This window comes from Leuciscus leuciscus, assembly GCF_965113295.1.
Source record: "Leuciscus leuciscus genome assembly, chromosome: 24".
In the NCBI taxonomy this organism is placed as follows: domain Eukaryota; kingdom Metazoa; phylum Chordata; class Actinopteri; order Cypriniformes; family Leuciscidae; genus Leuciscus; species Leuciscus leuciscus.
Genome location: NC_138723.1, coordinates 21,218,387 through 21,234,496, shown reverse-complemented (window position 1 = coordinate 21,234,496; position 16,110 = coordinate 21,218,387). Strand labels below are relative to the sequence as shown.

The 16,110-nt window shown below is 36.4% G+C and overlaps 1 protein-coding gene across 2 annotated transcripts; it reads left to right on the top strand.

The window, feature by feature from the left end:
- Positions 1-749: 749 nt before the first annotated feature.
- On the top strand, positions 750-16,037 carry c2cd2 (C2 calcium dependent domain containing 2). Of its 2 annotated transcripts, none has more exons than XM_082158262.1 (14): positions 750-1,792; positions 1,957-2,052; positions 2,301-2,420; positions 6,459-6,560; positions 6,819-6,935; positions 7,478-7,595; positions 8,404-8,512; positions 8,989-9,053; positions 9,481-9,596; positions 9,892-10,048; positions 10,234-10,338; positions 10,504-10,631; positions 11,430-11,712; positions 13,643-16,037. In XM_082158262.1, the coding sequence occupies exons 1-14, from the start codon at positions 1,523-1,525 to the stop codon at positions 13,870-13,872; spliced, it is 2,016 nt and encodes a 671-aa protein (XP_082014388.1). In that variant the 5' UTR covers positions 750-1,522; the 3' UTR covers positions 13,873-16,037. The 2 variants fall into 2 exon arrangements, with proteins under 2 accessions (XP_082014388.1, XP_082014387.1); XM_082158261.1 differs by having other exon boundaries at positions 7,475-7,595.
- Positions 16,038-16,110: the final 73 nt, after the last annotated feature.

Sequence of the window (16,110 nt, the reverse complement as noted above, 5' to 3'; positions counted from 1 at the left end):
TGTTTAATGTTGGTAATGAATAATGCTTTACCTCAGAAATAACAAAATATTACATATACTATAAGCATCAGTATCGTTTGAAAGCCCGTTCCCGACACAGTTGAGAGTAAATAAATGAATCTGTAAGTCATTATGATGAGAAACTTTTACATAATGAGATTTTCCACCTAAATATTATAACACATTAACTCATAATTATCTGACCGTTTCACATTATTTTGAGATAATTTACGGGGGAAATTCTAATTGTTATGATATAGTAAGTCATTATTAGGAAACATTTTCTCAATGAGACTAAATAATTATGAGATTATAATTTATATTTAATTTTAGTTATCTCATTATGATTTACAGATTCATATTTTTACGCAACTGTAGCATAAACAGGCTTCCATAGTGCATGGCGAACGATCTTGGATCGAAAGGATGGCTAAAGATTTTTTTTTTAAAATCTATATATTTATAATATAACGTTATATATATTCAAACTGCAAAAAAAAAAAAAAGCCATATAAACAAAGAAACGCCCATTGTTCAAATGGTGTGTAAAGAAATGTCACAAGAGTCTAGAGTCCTTTGTCTTTTTTTCTGCTAAGTATAAATTCCCCATATGATGATATAAAGAAAACTATTCTAACTTATAAACTTATATATTTTTTGTCAATATATTTATTTAAGGCAATTTAATTAAATTTTATTATGTTTGAATTATTTTGAAAACTGCAGTAGGGACTTTTATTTTGTCTTGTATGGTGACGGTGCTGTGTCCTGAACCTCAACGCAAAGCTAATAATCCTTGAAATCAGAGGTGTGTGTTACACACATCCTCTCTCTTTCTATCTCTCTTCTTACACGCACAGGAGGATGAACAACCCCGGTATAGAAGATGAGGACTGCACTTAATTTCACTTTTTAAACTCTTTTTTGGTTTTCTGCTCGGCTAATGTGATTGGTAACGTGGCTCATCAACACCGGGGGGATTTTCAGGAACTTTTTTTTTTTCACGTCGAGTACTCCGGATCTAATGATTTCATTATTTAGAGATGTCTTCAAATAGCAAATAATAGTCCAACCGATGTCTTTAATGTATAATATTAATAATATTTTTTTTAAACCTGTAATAAAAAAATAAAAAAATCTGTTTGTGTCCGATAACACTGTTAAACGCCTCGCAGATAAATTCACACTCGGTTTACTGTGACTAACGGATGTTAAAAATGTTACTTAGTGTGTAAGTAGTTGTGCAGATGCTCTAATATTATAAATATCACATTTAATAATTGTATTTTGTTTTATCTGTCGCTGTCGTGCTGGTTGAAGTGAGATTTACGAGCCTCAATCCACCGGTCTCGTGTTTCCACCCACCCCTCCGTTCGTGAACTTTCATTTTTGCTGTTTTGTGAAGGTGTTTTATAAGTCAATTCAAGGAAGGAAAGTGTCGTTATTGTGTTGGGATGCGGAAGGGTGAGGAGCGGAGCTGAGGGTAAACATGTTAAGGTTTTAAGAGAATGGCTCGGTGATCATGTCGTCTATGGAGGGTGTTTTCTCCGGGGTGGGTGACTGGCAGTGGCTCTGCATGGTCACTCTCTTTCTGGCCTCGGTTGTCACTTTGATCATATACTTGGTGCTGTATTTTTCCAACGAACACCCTGCTGGGAAAACACCTCTCAGTCATGTGGATTCAGAAGAAGCTGATGGGATTTTATGCTGGGTGCTGTCTCTGAAAAGCTGGAAGAGTCAGTGGAGAAGAGCCTGGTTTAGGGGCCTTAATGAGGAAGCTCGTAGATCACAGGTTGGTTTGTAATTCAGTTATATATATCTCTTTCTATAGGCCTATATATTGTTAGTCTTTAAAATCGCACATGATTTCCTAAAAAAAAAAAAAAGAGATTGTGCTTCTTTTTTTTCTTTTTTTTGCTTATTGTATTACTTTGGGTATTTTGTTCCTCTTATTAGAGTGGGATTCAGCTGACCTTTGAAGATGATGGTGTCCAGTCATCAGAACTGGCCTTGGACCAGATTTCAAGCTTTACAAAAACAGCCGGTCAAAAGGTAAGGGCAATGAGGGCATGCTTCGAATGTATACACTAACCTATATTGTGGATCTCCCTGCTTGCCTGTATTTAGGTTTGCATGTGTTCAATCAAAATAGGGATATGAGTATGATATAAGACTTCTCCTTTTGACATGCACCGCTGTTTGTTGATTCAGAAAAGTTATTAGCAGTGTTATGACTGTTAACATGTCAGGGAATTTAAAGTTTCCACCTAGTTTTAGTCATAGTTGGTTTCTTTTTGCAGGATGTCCTGTGTCAGGTGGTTGGGAACAAACTGCAGTTTTCGGTCAGTGCTTTACCGAGCTCAGCATCTTCAGAAACACCCCTGAGATACAGTGTGAAAATATCTCCACTTCGTCTGCAGGTAAAAACGAGTGTTTATTCTGCTCTTTAAAGTCACTTGAGGATGGTTGAGTAAACATCAGGCTTTGGCATCTGTATAACAAATTGTCAAACAAGACAGTCATTCTTTCAATGCTTCCAGAGATATTGGCATTTGGTTTGGAGGATGAACCAGTTTTTTTTAAAACATTCCCATGGATCAGACAAGCGTCTCATTCTGTGTGCTTCTAGGAAAGCCTGTCACGTGTTTTGTCATCAAAGTAAATAGTTATTTTAATCACATGGGGATAAATCAACACTATGCTTAATTGAAGAGGGAAATGAGTCTTATGGGGAAATGTATTCTATTCTAAAGCAAATACCGGTAATAAAGTTTTAGGATTTTGAAACCTTTAAAATAAAGAAGTGTTATGGTGTAAAATGAATAGTAAATTTTTCAGATTCTGCTTGGTTTTTATGTCACTAATCATATGAACTGTTTGTACAAAAGGTCAGTTTTCACTTGGATATGCAAAAAAAATGTGTAGAATTAAAACAATGCACAAAAAACAATGTTTTCATTAGTGTTTTCAGACTTCAACCCCTCTGTGTTATTTATGTACATACTGGTATTGTATTTTATTAATATTTTTAAATGAATTGGCTTTTCATTTTAGTTTCAGTTGGTCGTTTTGTTATGTGCTTTTGTCATTTTTATTAATTTAATATTTCATTATAGCTTTAATTTTTGTTATTTTTATTTCAGTTTTAGTAATTTTAGTACATCAACTTAAACTTATTTATATCATTTAGTTGCCAAGTAAATGCTTGTAATTTTCATTTAAGTTTTTCATCTAATATTTATTTCAGCTTAAATATTAAATAATTTTAGCAAAGTCCGTTAACGCTGTATTTGAATGATTATGTAATAAGCTTGTAAATGAGCACAGTTGTATGTTTGGAAACGCATGGCACTGATGAAGGGTTGAACCCGAAAACGTTCTGCACACCTTTTGCACTTTATTTGTGGCCTCTGGGCAATAAATTCATGTGAGCTTTTTTGCGTATTTATTGTGTGCAGATCTTCTTTTGTCATTTTGAATAGTTTTAGTTAACCCTGACAACACTGCTCCATTTGTGTACAGTCCTATTAGACCTATATGGAATGAGGAATAAACACATTTGCTCTTGAATGGGACGTCCTGTGTTCTCATGAGAGATGTAACGCTTCATGCACCATCCTGCATGCTTTTGATTTATAGGGCGTGACTCACTCTGCCATTTTATTCGCCACGGGAATCAGATTAAGTGCCTCAGTCGCGAGCACTGGCTCAGTGTCCTGCCTTTATTTTAATCACCGTTAATATGCCTCTGCCTCAGGAAAGAGCATGTGCACTTGTACTAGTACATCCTGCCCAGAATTATTCATGGAAAAGCTTGTACCTCTTGAACAGTTATTTTTATATTGCACTAAAAAAAAAAAAAAAAAAAAAAACTGTATATCACAATTTCAGTGTGCAGAGCTGCAGCTTTTCTGCAGAACTGCTGTTCTGCAGTAGTTGACAATACATTGTGTTTAAGAGCTCACACCGGCTTTGCTCAATTGAATTACAGCTATTTTTAAACCAGTAAGTTACTCGACGACTCATTGTTGTGCTGATCCCGTTTTAGCTTTAAGTGCATTGAGTGGCTAAACATTTAACCTGTTGTAAAATCTTTCATTTTCCTCATATTTCTCCACAATCCGCCTCGGATCTATGGTATTCTGTAGTAGTAGGCAGTTTTTGTTTAAGAGGATTAGGCCAAGTGCTAGATTGTAAATAGAATTACGGGCATGTGCCAAATGTACATACAGAATGCTTGTATGTTTAGGAGTGTTTGCGTTTATTTTCTGTTTGTCTTTTGCCTCTCTTTCTGGAGGAGTCCATATGGCTATTGCATATTTTCTGTCTGTTTCCCCTGCTGGTCAAGGCCGGTTACTGGAAAGCTCCCAGCTCTTGTTAGAATGGCTTTGTAGGCTGAATAACAGTATATTTAGGGCTTTTGTTTCTGTTCTAGAGGTCATTGCACTCTAGACCCCACAGCCGTATACAAGGTTGTGGAATAACCCATTTATTTAAACTCATGTGGTCCAACTCTTGGCAAAGGTTACAAGCACTGTAAGCAAATATATTTTCAGGCTAAGATTGAAGTAGATCGATTGAAGCATTTCCTGATTATATAAATCTTACTGTAAGCTAATAGTAACTGGTTAGCATTTGCTGTCTCTTCAGACTATTATTTCATGTGATTTAGGAATGAACTTGAGAGCACTGCAAAGGAATTTGGCGTCCTGTCATTTTTTCCTCCTCGTTTCATCCAAGTTCATTCTCCAGAAATGTAAAGCAGTCGTGCTTGGACATGACAGCCCATTCCTCTATGTACTGTGGGCCCTGCGGCTCAATGAGCCGTTGTGAATATGAGAATGCTCTGGACCCTTTGTTTATTGTGAGTTTGAAGTAGGCAGTGTTAGGTTATTCTGTTGTAGGTCGCTGTGTGTTTTTGCCTTGCTGAATTGAAGCAGCAGCCTTTATTGTTTAATTTATAGCTGATATTTGGTCATTTGTTTATTTCAGTTGGTTTTTCAAGCAGCATTTTTCTGAAATCAATAATATTCATACACATACTTGTGAGTGCACAGTAGTTTGATTCAATCTAAGTTGACAATGGTAAATAGCCATAAGTTATTTATATAAAGGTATTTATTTTATATTTACAAAAGATTTCAATTTCAAATAAATGCTGTTTCCTGGAGTTTCCTGTTAAAGGAACACTCCACCATTTTTTTGAAATAGGGCTTATTCACCTTCTTTCCTACATTTAGATAGGTGGGCAAATGTATTTTTGTCTCAGTGCATGCATTGTTTTAGCTTGACAGGGTCGGCGCTAGCTTAGCTTAGCATAATGAATGGAATCCTTTGTTGCCAGCTAGCATGTCCTGAGTAAAAGTGATATATAAAAAAAACAACAACACCTAATTACTTCTTGTGGCTTGCATATTTCACAACAAGTACAAATAGCGATGCAGATTAACACTAGGCGATTTCTTATGCAGATATTGACTTGGGACTATATTAGGGGGAAGCACAGGCGAAGCACTGCTACTTGAGCACAGAGATATCAAGCCCAAGTAGCAGTGCTTCGCCTGTGCTTCCCCCTAATATAGTCCTTAATATATAAGTCAATATCTGCCTAGGTAATCTGCATCGCTATTTGTACTTGTTGTGAATACGCAGGTCACAAGAAGTAATTAGGTGGGGTTTTTTTTTATTTTTTATATCACTTTTACTCAGGACATGCTAGCTGGCAACAAAGGATTCCATTCATTATGCTAAGCTAAGCTAGCGCCGACCCTGTCAAACTAAAACAATGCATGCACTGAGACAAAAATGCATTTGCCCACCTATCTAAATGTAGGAAAGAAGGTGAATAAGCCCTATTTCAAAAAACGGTGGAGTGTTCCTTTAAGTAATCCTGAAAAAAATGTATTGCAGTTTCCACAATTGCTTTTAGCATGGATAATAATAATAAATGTTTCTTGAGTACCAAAACAGCATATCATGATTTCTGAAGAATCATGTGACACTGAAGATTGGAGTAATGATGCTGAAAATCTAGCCATCACAGGAATAAACTAAATTTTAAAAAACATTAAAATAAAAGTTATTTTATGTTGTTATAATATTCTCAATATTACTGTTTTACTGTATTATCTTACTGACCCAAACTTTAGATAAGCTTTGCATATAAACAGGTTAAGTTTATATCCATAATTTAATGCAAAACCAAATGCCAAAAAATTCCTAATAATAAAAATAAAATAAATAGAAGCTAACATTGTTTTACATGATGGTTGACATTTTAATTTTAAATGTTTTCTGTTTCGTTGACTTTTAAAAGCAACAAAACAATTGAGACCTTATATTAAACCATGTTTAAAGAGGTTTTAGGCTTTAGGCAGTCTCATGACTAATTGCTCAAATCTGCCCTTGTTTTGTGTCTGTGGTTAGAAGTAATGTTTGTGTGTCTATTGTTGTCACAGCTGGCCCTACAGATGAAAGAGGTGAACAGGGAGGTGGAGATTTCCTGGAGGGTGCTTCACCTGGACTCTGTAGATTTGCAGCTGACGCCAAGTTTTGCGCAGGTATATTCACTCATCGGTCTGACTGAAAAAATAAGCAGAAGTTACCCCTTAAAAACTACTGAGATTTACAAATGACAGACAATGAGAACCGTACTTAATCATGATCTTTTCTTTCTTGAGTGGTCTACTCACGAAAGAAAAGATCATGATTAAGTACGGTTCTCATTGTCTGTCATTTGTAAATCTCAGTAGTTTTTAAGGGGTAACTTCTGCTTATTTTTTCGGAAAGCACATGGCATGACTCTGTGTGTGTTTCAGGGAGATTATGAGAGTCTAAGTGAAGCAGCTGTGAGCGACAGGCTCAGGCAGGTCTTGAATGGAGCTCAAGCATTTGTAACTCTGAGCAGCCGACCTGCAGAGTCTGCAGAAATCCAGGTACAACCCTGCGCAAATGTCATTAAGTGTTTATCGTATCATCATTAGTATCCTCTCTAAAAAGCTTCCACATAATTTCAAGTTCAACCACATAAGAGTTTTAAAACCCTATTAAGTTGTTTCAAATATAAATGTCCTGTATAAATGTCTTTCTTCTGCTTAACACAAAAGAAAATATTTTGAAGAACATGGGTAATTAAACAGTTGATGGGGCCCCATTGACTTCCATAGATTTTTTTTCCATACTATGGAAGTCAATGGGTCTCATCAATTGTTTAGTTACCCATATTCTTGAAGAAATTTTGTTTTCAGCAGAAGAAAGAAATTCATAATGGTTTGGAACATGAGGATGAGTAATTTAATTAAATTTTTGGGTGAACTATCCCTTTAAGGCCTTGAATTTATGATCTGATAAATGTCATAATATTCAGATAATTACATAACTTTGGAATTTTCTCAGAATGGAGAGAAAAACACAGAAAAGGATGTTGCTGTTGATGTTATGAGTGATAATGTTTTATTTCCTCTGTCCTCTTCAGCAGGAAGTAAGGAACAAGACCTTGCAGGCGACCTCACCCCCAAAGCCCCCGCGAGCGCATGAATGGAAACTATTAGTGAAGAACATCCGGGTCACATGCAAACAGGAGAATGGTGCTGCAGGTCAGTGACCAAAAGAGTGGTGCATTGCACACACATATTAATGAAGAATGCATGTCCTTTCAGTCGTTTAATATTTAGCCAACAAATTTTTGCAGATTTATACAATATTCAATAAAATGCAACATGTATATTGGTTTAAACATGCTTTTCAGCATTTGAAAAAACAATTTTGTAATAATTATCACCTTTTTTATTTTTTATTATGTGCCTCTTAATCACAGGTATCTGTTTATGATGGGCCATTTATATGGTCATATGATTCACAAAGATTTACATCCTTGAAATCCCATTGGTCTCGTTATGTATTAAATGGACCTCATATATACCACAGACCTCAGCTAATGTTTTTATATTGCTTGGATCGAAGAAATAAAGCCAATAATTTGGATGGAATTTTGTTGTAGGCACAAAGTGCAGGCAGCACTTCCCAAAAAGCACCGCCCCCACGACTTCTTGAGTTAACTGCCTGTGTTTCCCTCAATCAGGATGTCCCTTTTGTTCGGAAATCATTTTCGGAAGTGGTCTAATTGTCCCACTGCTCTCCAGCCAAGTCACTATTACAGCCTAGCAAGCACTTAATGGAGACAACTGGCAGCTCATCCGTTTTATGCATAATTCATTTTGACAAAGAGTGTTCTCTGCATTAGTCAGTATTTTAGCTCAAACAGTACTAGATCTCTTCTCTTTGTCTTTTGGCACAAACATCTGGTTTTATTTGAATGGGGTACATGTACATTAGCAAATGAGTCTACTTTCGGAATGGTATTGCTTGTGCTTGAAGATAAAAACTGTTTCTGTTCTGCTTCAGGTGGCATGAATCCCCAGTGTATTCTCCAGTTGGATGATCCTCCTCAGAAGGTCGCCAGTTCAGTCTTGACTAACGCATCCAACCTGGCCTGGGATCAGCCCTTCATATTGTGAGTTCAGGTCCACCTCCCCAGCTGCTCCTACCAACTTCATTTATACCCATTGAAAAAAATAATCTGTTTTAACCTTTTGCCACTCTTATAGAAAAGTACAATAGAGATAGGACAATAAATTACTGAGAGAGGATGTGGTGACATGAAAGGGAAATAATGTGTATGTGTATATATATATATATATATATATATATATATATATATATATATATATATATATATATATATAATTATTTATATTCTTATTATTTTAACATTTTATGTTTATTATTTTAACATTTTTCAAAATTGGAAACCTTCAAAAGCTTGGTCAAGATTGTCAACTCACAAATCCAGACAAAATTAAAAACCAGCAACCATTTCCTAAGACTTTAAAAATAAAATGATTGGTATTTTTGGGGCATCTTTCAATCTTTTTTAGATAGGAATGCCGTATGATTTATTTTATCTCCTGTCTCTGTATGGTTTTGCAGTGAGCTTAGCGCCCGATCAAAGGAGCTGAACATCCAGGTCGTGGATAACGGCAAACCTCAGGAGAGTAAGTCCACATGACCGAAAATAAACCGGCTTAACTGCATAAAAACAGAATAGTGATATCCATTAATCTGGGTCTGCAAAAGCTTGAAGGTCATCTGTGAATTTTAATCTACTTTCTGTCATCTGTTTCTCTAAATCATGAAATATTCTCAAAATGAGGTGAAAGTGGTACATTTATTGAGCTAATGGAAGAATACTGTGGTAACATTATAATTTGAACTCTGCTAACAGACATGTGACGCCCTCCATTACCTCATGTCATTGCCCTTTCACCCTGATTTCTAACAGGCCAGATGCGCTTGTGTGAAATGTGTTTGTCTGTTTATTCAGTGTCACTTTTGCCTTCCTAGGCAAACACATTGATTCAATAATGTGCATTAATTTGATTTGTTCAGGGACCAGGGTATCACTCTCTGTTCTCCTCCCAGGTGGTTTGTTAGGTCAGGTATCTGTGCCTTTTGATCTAGTGAAGAAACACCCCAAAGGTCAACAGACTTTTTCACTCATGAATAAAGATCATATAACCGGATCACTAACTACTGAGGTAAATATATATCAAATATCATCAATATGTCATAATGAGACTGAAACTAGATGTCAATTTTAGATCAAATTTTCATAGAAATGTCTCTATGTATTTTTGTGTACATTGGCCTGAAACTCTTTAATGCTGAAGTGAATTAAAATGCCCTAGCTTAATATGCAGAAAGAACTATAAGTAAGCCTAAACTATAGTTTCGTTCCGTTTCGTTTGGAAAATTAATGATGCCACACTGAATATTTGTTTACCAACCTGAATGAATGAAACCTGACGTTACCTCTTCATGCTCTCTGTGTAGTTCACCTACCTGGAGCCCAGCGAGGTGCGGAGCTGGCAGACGCCCACTCCGGCCCCTACTAAGAGAGTGGAGATGGACCGCACTGTGATGCCCTGTGGCACCGTTGTCACCACTGTCACTGCTGTGAGGAGTAAACCAGGACGACCTTTGCAACCTGGTACCTTTCATTTGACCTTTGATTCAGTTGTTAATTTTTGAGGGAAGCAAAATAGTGGGGGTGTTATTTGGGTATTTGTTATTAAAGTTAAATATGAAAATGCTACAATTGTTATGTCATTCTCCTTAACCACTAAATCAAAATCTCTAATATGATTTTTGTGTTTTTAAAAATCCCTCTTACAGAATCCAAATCACCCTCTAAAAATAAGCTGGCGGAGAGAAGGGTGTCAGAGCAGCAGTCAATACTCGGAGCCAAAGTTAGCAAAGCCCTGTCATCATCGGATACAGGTGAGATTTCCAAGCTTGTTGACTTCAGTGGCTAAATGCATTTCCTTTTATTTCTGCACCGCAAGTGCTCATCAGCTATCCCGGAGCAAGCATGAATGCAAAATACACATTAGTAATTGGTTACATTCAGCATTTGTACTCTCTTTTTCTCTCTTTCCTGCACAGAGTTGTTGATGCTAAATGGGACCGACCCTGTAGCGGAGGCTGCCATCAGACAGCTCCATGAGTCGGCAAAACAGAAGCTCAAATCTCCTGTCAAAAAGAGCACCATCATCATCTCAGGAGTAACCAAGGTACAGAAAAAGACTACTTGCCCACATTTAGTAGGGATGTACATGCATTTTACCTGATATCCAAAATAATCAATAGTGAATCGAATCGAATTGAAATCGAATCGAATTGTAAAATTTGTGTCAATACCCGACCCTAATTGGTACCATATCACTTTTGTTTACTATTTTCTGTGCATGCTCATTTCCCATATTTTTACATTTATATTACCATTGGTGTCATCAAATGCTTACTTAAATGTTTTTTTTAAAATACTAATAATTTAATAAATTTGTTAAATGCAATATTTAGCAAATCTCAAGCTGAATAATTATTTTTATTTATTTTATTTATAATGTTGTGATTCCCAAATTCACTTGTAGCATTAAAAAAATATTTGATTTTGATTTATTTATACAAGATTGTACAGATTTATTTAATTTTTTCAAAATTGGAAACCTTCTAATCCTACTGTAGATCAAGATTATCAACCCATGAATCCACACAAAACACAGCAAGCATTTCCTAAGACTTCAAAATTAAAATGTTTGTCATTTTTGGGACATCTATCAATCTTTTTAGATCTTTTTACATTATAATGTTGTGATGCCTGAATTCACACGTAGAATTTAAACAACTGATTTTGATTTTAATATATTTTTACAAAATTGTCAGTATCAGACAGAATTAATTTTTTTTGTGCTGTATCTACTAATAGTTAATGATACCTTGCCCTAGTCACAATGTTACATCATGAAGCAAGTTCTTTGGCTTTAATTGTCAGTTTCTAATTGAAGCTTTGCTATTAACCTGCTCTCTAGGCCCCTCTAACACAGGATGAGGAGATGACTTTGATGGCAGGATATGCAGCTGCAATGGACGCTTCTATGTCCGGAGCATCTGAGGGCACCAGCAGCGAAGCAGTAGCATTACCCTCGGAAACCGTGGCAGAACCCAGCGTTCTCGAACCCATAGAGTCTCTGGTGGGTGCGAATGGCACAGATCATGTGGAGGACTGGGAGAGTCAGGCTGGAGAGGACCCAGATGCGGATAAGTCCTCCCTGTCCCTCTGTACCTCTGAAACGGGTTCCAAAAAAGGAAAAGGTGAGGGGAATGGACTTTGAGCTTTATGTGTATGAAGAACAACAACATTCAGAATTATGCTGAGCTGGGTTTTGGGTTTCTATTTAACCAGTTTACACCTTCAAACTACATAAAGTGCTTAACTAGAGTCATAAATCTGATCACAGGTCTGCATGTGAACCACAAGGTCAATGTCATGCATTTACACTACCATTCAAACGTTTGAGAGTCGTTAAGATTGTTTGATGTTTTTGAAAGTCTCTATTTGATCACGCTGATCAAATTTTTTTTCAGGATCTTTTGTTTAATAGAAAGTTCAAAAGAACAGAATTTAATTAGAACAAGATTTCTTTTGTAACATAAATACCTTTACTGTCACTTTTTAACAATTTAATGCATGCTTGTTGGAACAAAAGTATTAATTTCTTAAAAATTGTAACAGTAGTGTATATGCTAGTGCAGGGGTTTTCAAACTGTGGTCACAGAGTAGGTCGCACAAAGTCAATTGGCTGCAGCTAAATTTGCGTTTCAGTGAATGACACATTTCGTCTATGGATGCACGATATTCCAACATTAAGTAAAAATCGCTTCGAATTTGCAAAGGCCGCGTTTTAATTATATACATATGCGCTGTCATATCAATTTCTTTGATATCAATCTTTTGATTAGCATTAAGGGTACAGTAATTAAATTTTTTTCTCATCTCAAATATTTTGGTGGGTCTTGACAGATTATACTTGTCTAGGTGGGTCCTGGAATGGAAAAGTTTGGGAACCCCTGTGCTATTGAATAGGTAGTGTATCAAGTAAATTGGTGGTATTTTGCCCCATGAAGTTGTAACTACAATATTTATTATTCTATAATTAATTATTCTAAAAAGCTGATCTGAATCTTAAACTAATATCCCTTAAGCCAAAGAGTAAAGTAGCCATTTATTCCGTCACTTGAGTTGCTTAATGTAAACAACCTTCAAAAAAAGACTGAAAAATGTCTTAAAAAGGAACATCTCAACCAAATTCAAGTCTTGTTAGTGGCATGCCAGTTAACACAGAGTTACTAAATTCTGTCTTACCTTTGTTTGTGTCTAATATGAATACAGCACTGTCTAAGTGTCTTTCTGTCTGTACTTCTCACATTTGATGACATTCACTTTCTTTTTTGTCCTCTGTACCTCTCCCTTATCACTTTGTTTATTTTTTTCTTTGCTGTCTTAAAGTGGAAACCTGTGCTAACCAGACTTTATTGCTGGAAGAGTAAGTGACCTTTTGAGAAGTCTATAATAGTAAAATTATGTAGACTTCCCTGTGAAATTGTTAACAAACCCTTTTAGTAAAAAAAGCTAGTCCATGCCCCAGCGTTTTAAACTTCCATCGGGATAATAAGCAAGTCATTACCCTGTATTTGATCAACATGGTTTCAAACGTGAATTTTGGACATGGAGAAAGATTTGACATGCTGCTTGGCTTCGCAAATCTTTGGACGGCACCTCTTGTTTTTTGTTTTGTGCTATTGAACCTTTTCATTGTTGGCTAAGTGAGAGTTTCGGCTGATAACTTGCCCAAACAGCATAAAAATCCAGAAGTTCAAACTTCCCGAACTTCTAAGCTGGTGTGGACTGGTTTAGGCTGCTTTGATTCTAAAACCAAGCACTTTCAAACACGTTTGCATACTCTGTGTTAGTAGTGTGCTTGTATTCTTTCAGCTAATTTCCATCTGATGCTGCCAGTGTATTGCAGTAGCATCTTTCAGAGCTGAAAATGACACAAATTGCATCACAATTCCCACAAATCCTCTGTGTATTCATGGTAGTCAATAAAACCAAAAGAATATTTCATTACTAATTGTATGGTTTAGCTTCCTGTTGATCAGAGTTTGACTTCCGGGTTGGCTCAGTGAAGTATGTTAGTGAGCTTGGCTGATTATTTTCATCTCTCTTTGGCGCCCCCTGTAGGCAGCTTCCTGCACAAGAGTGCAAAGCTATTCTTCAGACGGCGACATCAGCGAAAGGAGCCAGGGATGAGCCAGTCCCACAATGACCTGCAGTACTTGGAGCATCCCGAGGCGGCCACGATGGGCGACAGGGAAAAGAGGACGGCCACCTTCAGGCGCATTATCAACAACAAGCTTCTGCCCAAGAGCAAGAGCAAAGCCAACGGCACAGTGAGAGAACCGCCCACGTGAACCGCCCACTCTGTTGCACTAGAGAAGGCCTTCATCGAAACTAATAGTTTTTGCACCTCTTAATTTTTTTCTAACGTCCTCATTTTCACATTCATTCTCAACTTTTATGCAAGTCATTTCTTGCTTCTTGGCTGTATTTGCCAAAACCTCTGCGTTGCAACAATCACTGTTTCGTCAACTCCCTCTCAACACATCATGCACATTCTCAGAATTCAAATTTCTTTATCATTCAGACTCTTTAGCTTGGTTTTTCTTGATCTACTCTATGAAGTCTGTCTTCATGTCACTAGTTTCATCTCTTCGTCCATGTAAATAGGCATCACAGGCTTGTCACTTTCTCTTTCACTTTGTGAAATGTGTGTTTATGCAAGAAAGTTTACAGAACAGCATCCAAATGAACACTGGCTCTCCTCGTCGCTCCAAATGACTCAAAAGAGTCGTTTAACCTTATGCAAACAGTGATCATCATGCAAAAGATACTCTGTGTTTGTGGCCTTTTAACCAAAGTGGGATTTGAGGATAACCTTTTCTTGCTATTTACCTAAGCTTTATCCCTCTGGAAACCCTCTGGTGACCTGATGGAACCTGGACTATCTGACTATCTAAGGGAAAACCATCAGTTTGATTTGCACTTCTTTATATGCTCAGAACTCATTCCAAATGCATTTGCAGTGATGTGCAGCGAATTCTGGGGGGTTTGGTTGTGAACATGCTCTGGATTGTTTAAAATCATGTGAAAGATCTCTGCCTTTATGTGAATTGAATATGGGAGTTTTTATTTTGATATGGAGACTAATCTGCAGTTTAAGCCTAATTGTCTCTGGGAATAGTGACTCTTATTTCCCCAAATTTGTTAAGTGAAACATTTCCTAACAGCATAAGATTTAAAATGTTCTGGGTTGGCACTGATATGTTCGTTTTAAGACGGGTTTGGATTTCTGTTCATCTTTTAATTTCTAAATATTAAGCAGAGTTGGGAAAATATCAACAAAAGATATTATTAGGTTTATTTTATTTTAAATATTTCCTTTTTAAGCATACATTATTCAATATACTGTATAATTGATAGATTTTTTTTTTTCTCCGCCATTCCACAATACCACACAATTTTAAAGAAGTTGATGTGTGTGAATTGTACCAAAGGTTTTTAACACTAAGCAAGGGCATTTTCCCATTTGAGAAATAACAGAATGCAAGAGCACTAGCCTCTTGAATTTAGCTATTCAATATGTTCACGATTCAGGAGTTATTTTCCCAAGAGTGGTGTTTTCTTTGACTTGTAATCTTAAGTCACCTGAAATGTTGGCTGTGAATGCCAACCAGTTTGTATTCTGGAACTGAAGTGGATTTGTGGTAAGGGGATTCAATAACAGGCTCCATTTGACATTTACTTGAACTCAAGCTGCATATCTAGAAGAAACCTGAATGCCTGTCCATAGTGAATGTTGCCAGAAAGAAACCTCAGCAGTCTGGCTGTTAACTCTGAATTTTGGGAGGACTACTGTTCTGTGTTCTCTTTTGTTTTTTCATTTTGTCTGTCATTTACAGCCTGGCTGTTAACATTTCATATGGTGGTATTTCTTAACAGGTCATTTTAATTGAAAAAGGAGGCAAATGAAGATTTTATTTTTGTCATGCTTGCTTGGCCGTACAGAGGTGATCTAGCCTTTAAATAAAATCGAACACATCAGTCCTCTTTATATGCGTATCATCATAATATAATCATGTGCATTGAAGAACTCCTCATTAACTTAACTCATCTGCGTTTTCTATTGGACTCTGGTGTCCTTAACCAGAATGTCTATAGAAATTGTTGTTGTGAATGATAATTGTATCCATGAGAACCTGTTTATCACCATAACACATTTACCTGATATATTTAGATCACACATCTGCATGGCCTGTGCAGTAAGAACTCATAAAGCTTTTCCGTTTGTAGTCCTAAAACCCTCTGGAATTCTCTGTCAGCTTTTAAGAATGGTGGTTTGTGATATTAAATAAAGTCTGTCATTACTTGAAGAGACTTGTTTTGCTCTATAATATAAATCACACATGGATATGTTGTTGACAACTACCACAAGTATGCTAGTTTATGAACTACCACAAGTATGCTTGTTTATGAAACCCTGTTGTTATATCAATAAAGCTTTAAATTTCACATTTCATGTATGAGTTTGTGTAATGTGTGTTGCTTGATGCAAAAGTCTTTTCAAGTAATGCTAAACAGAGCTTTTGTTA

Coding starts and splice junctions, on each gene's coding strand:
- c2cd2 (XM_082158261.1), top strand. CDS start 1,523: ATGTCGTCTATGGAGGGTGTTTTCTCCGGGGTGGGTGACTGGCAGTGG. Junction 9,597..9,891: donor CCGGATCACTAACTACTGAG/GTAAATATATAT, acceptor CTCTCTGTGTAG/TTCACCTACCTGGAGCCCAG. Junction 10,632..11,429: donor TCATCTCAGGAGTAACCAAG/GTACAGAAAAAG, acceptor CCTGCTCTCTAG/GCCCCTCTAACACAGGATGA.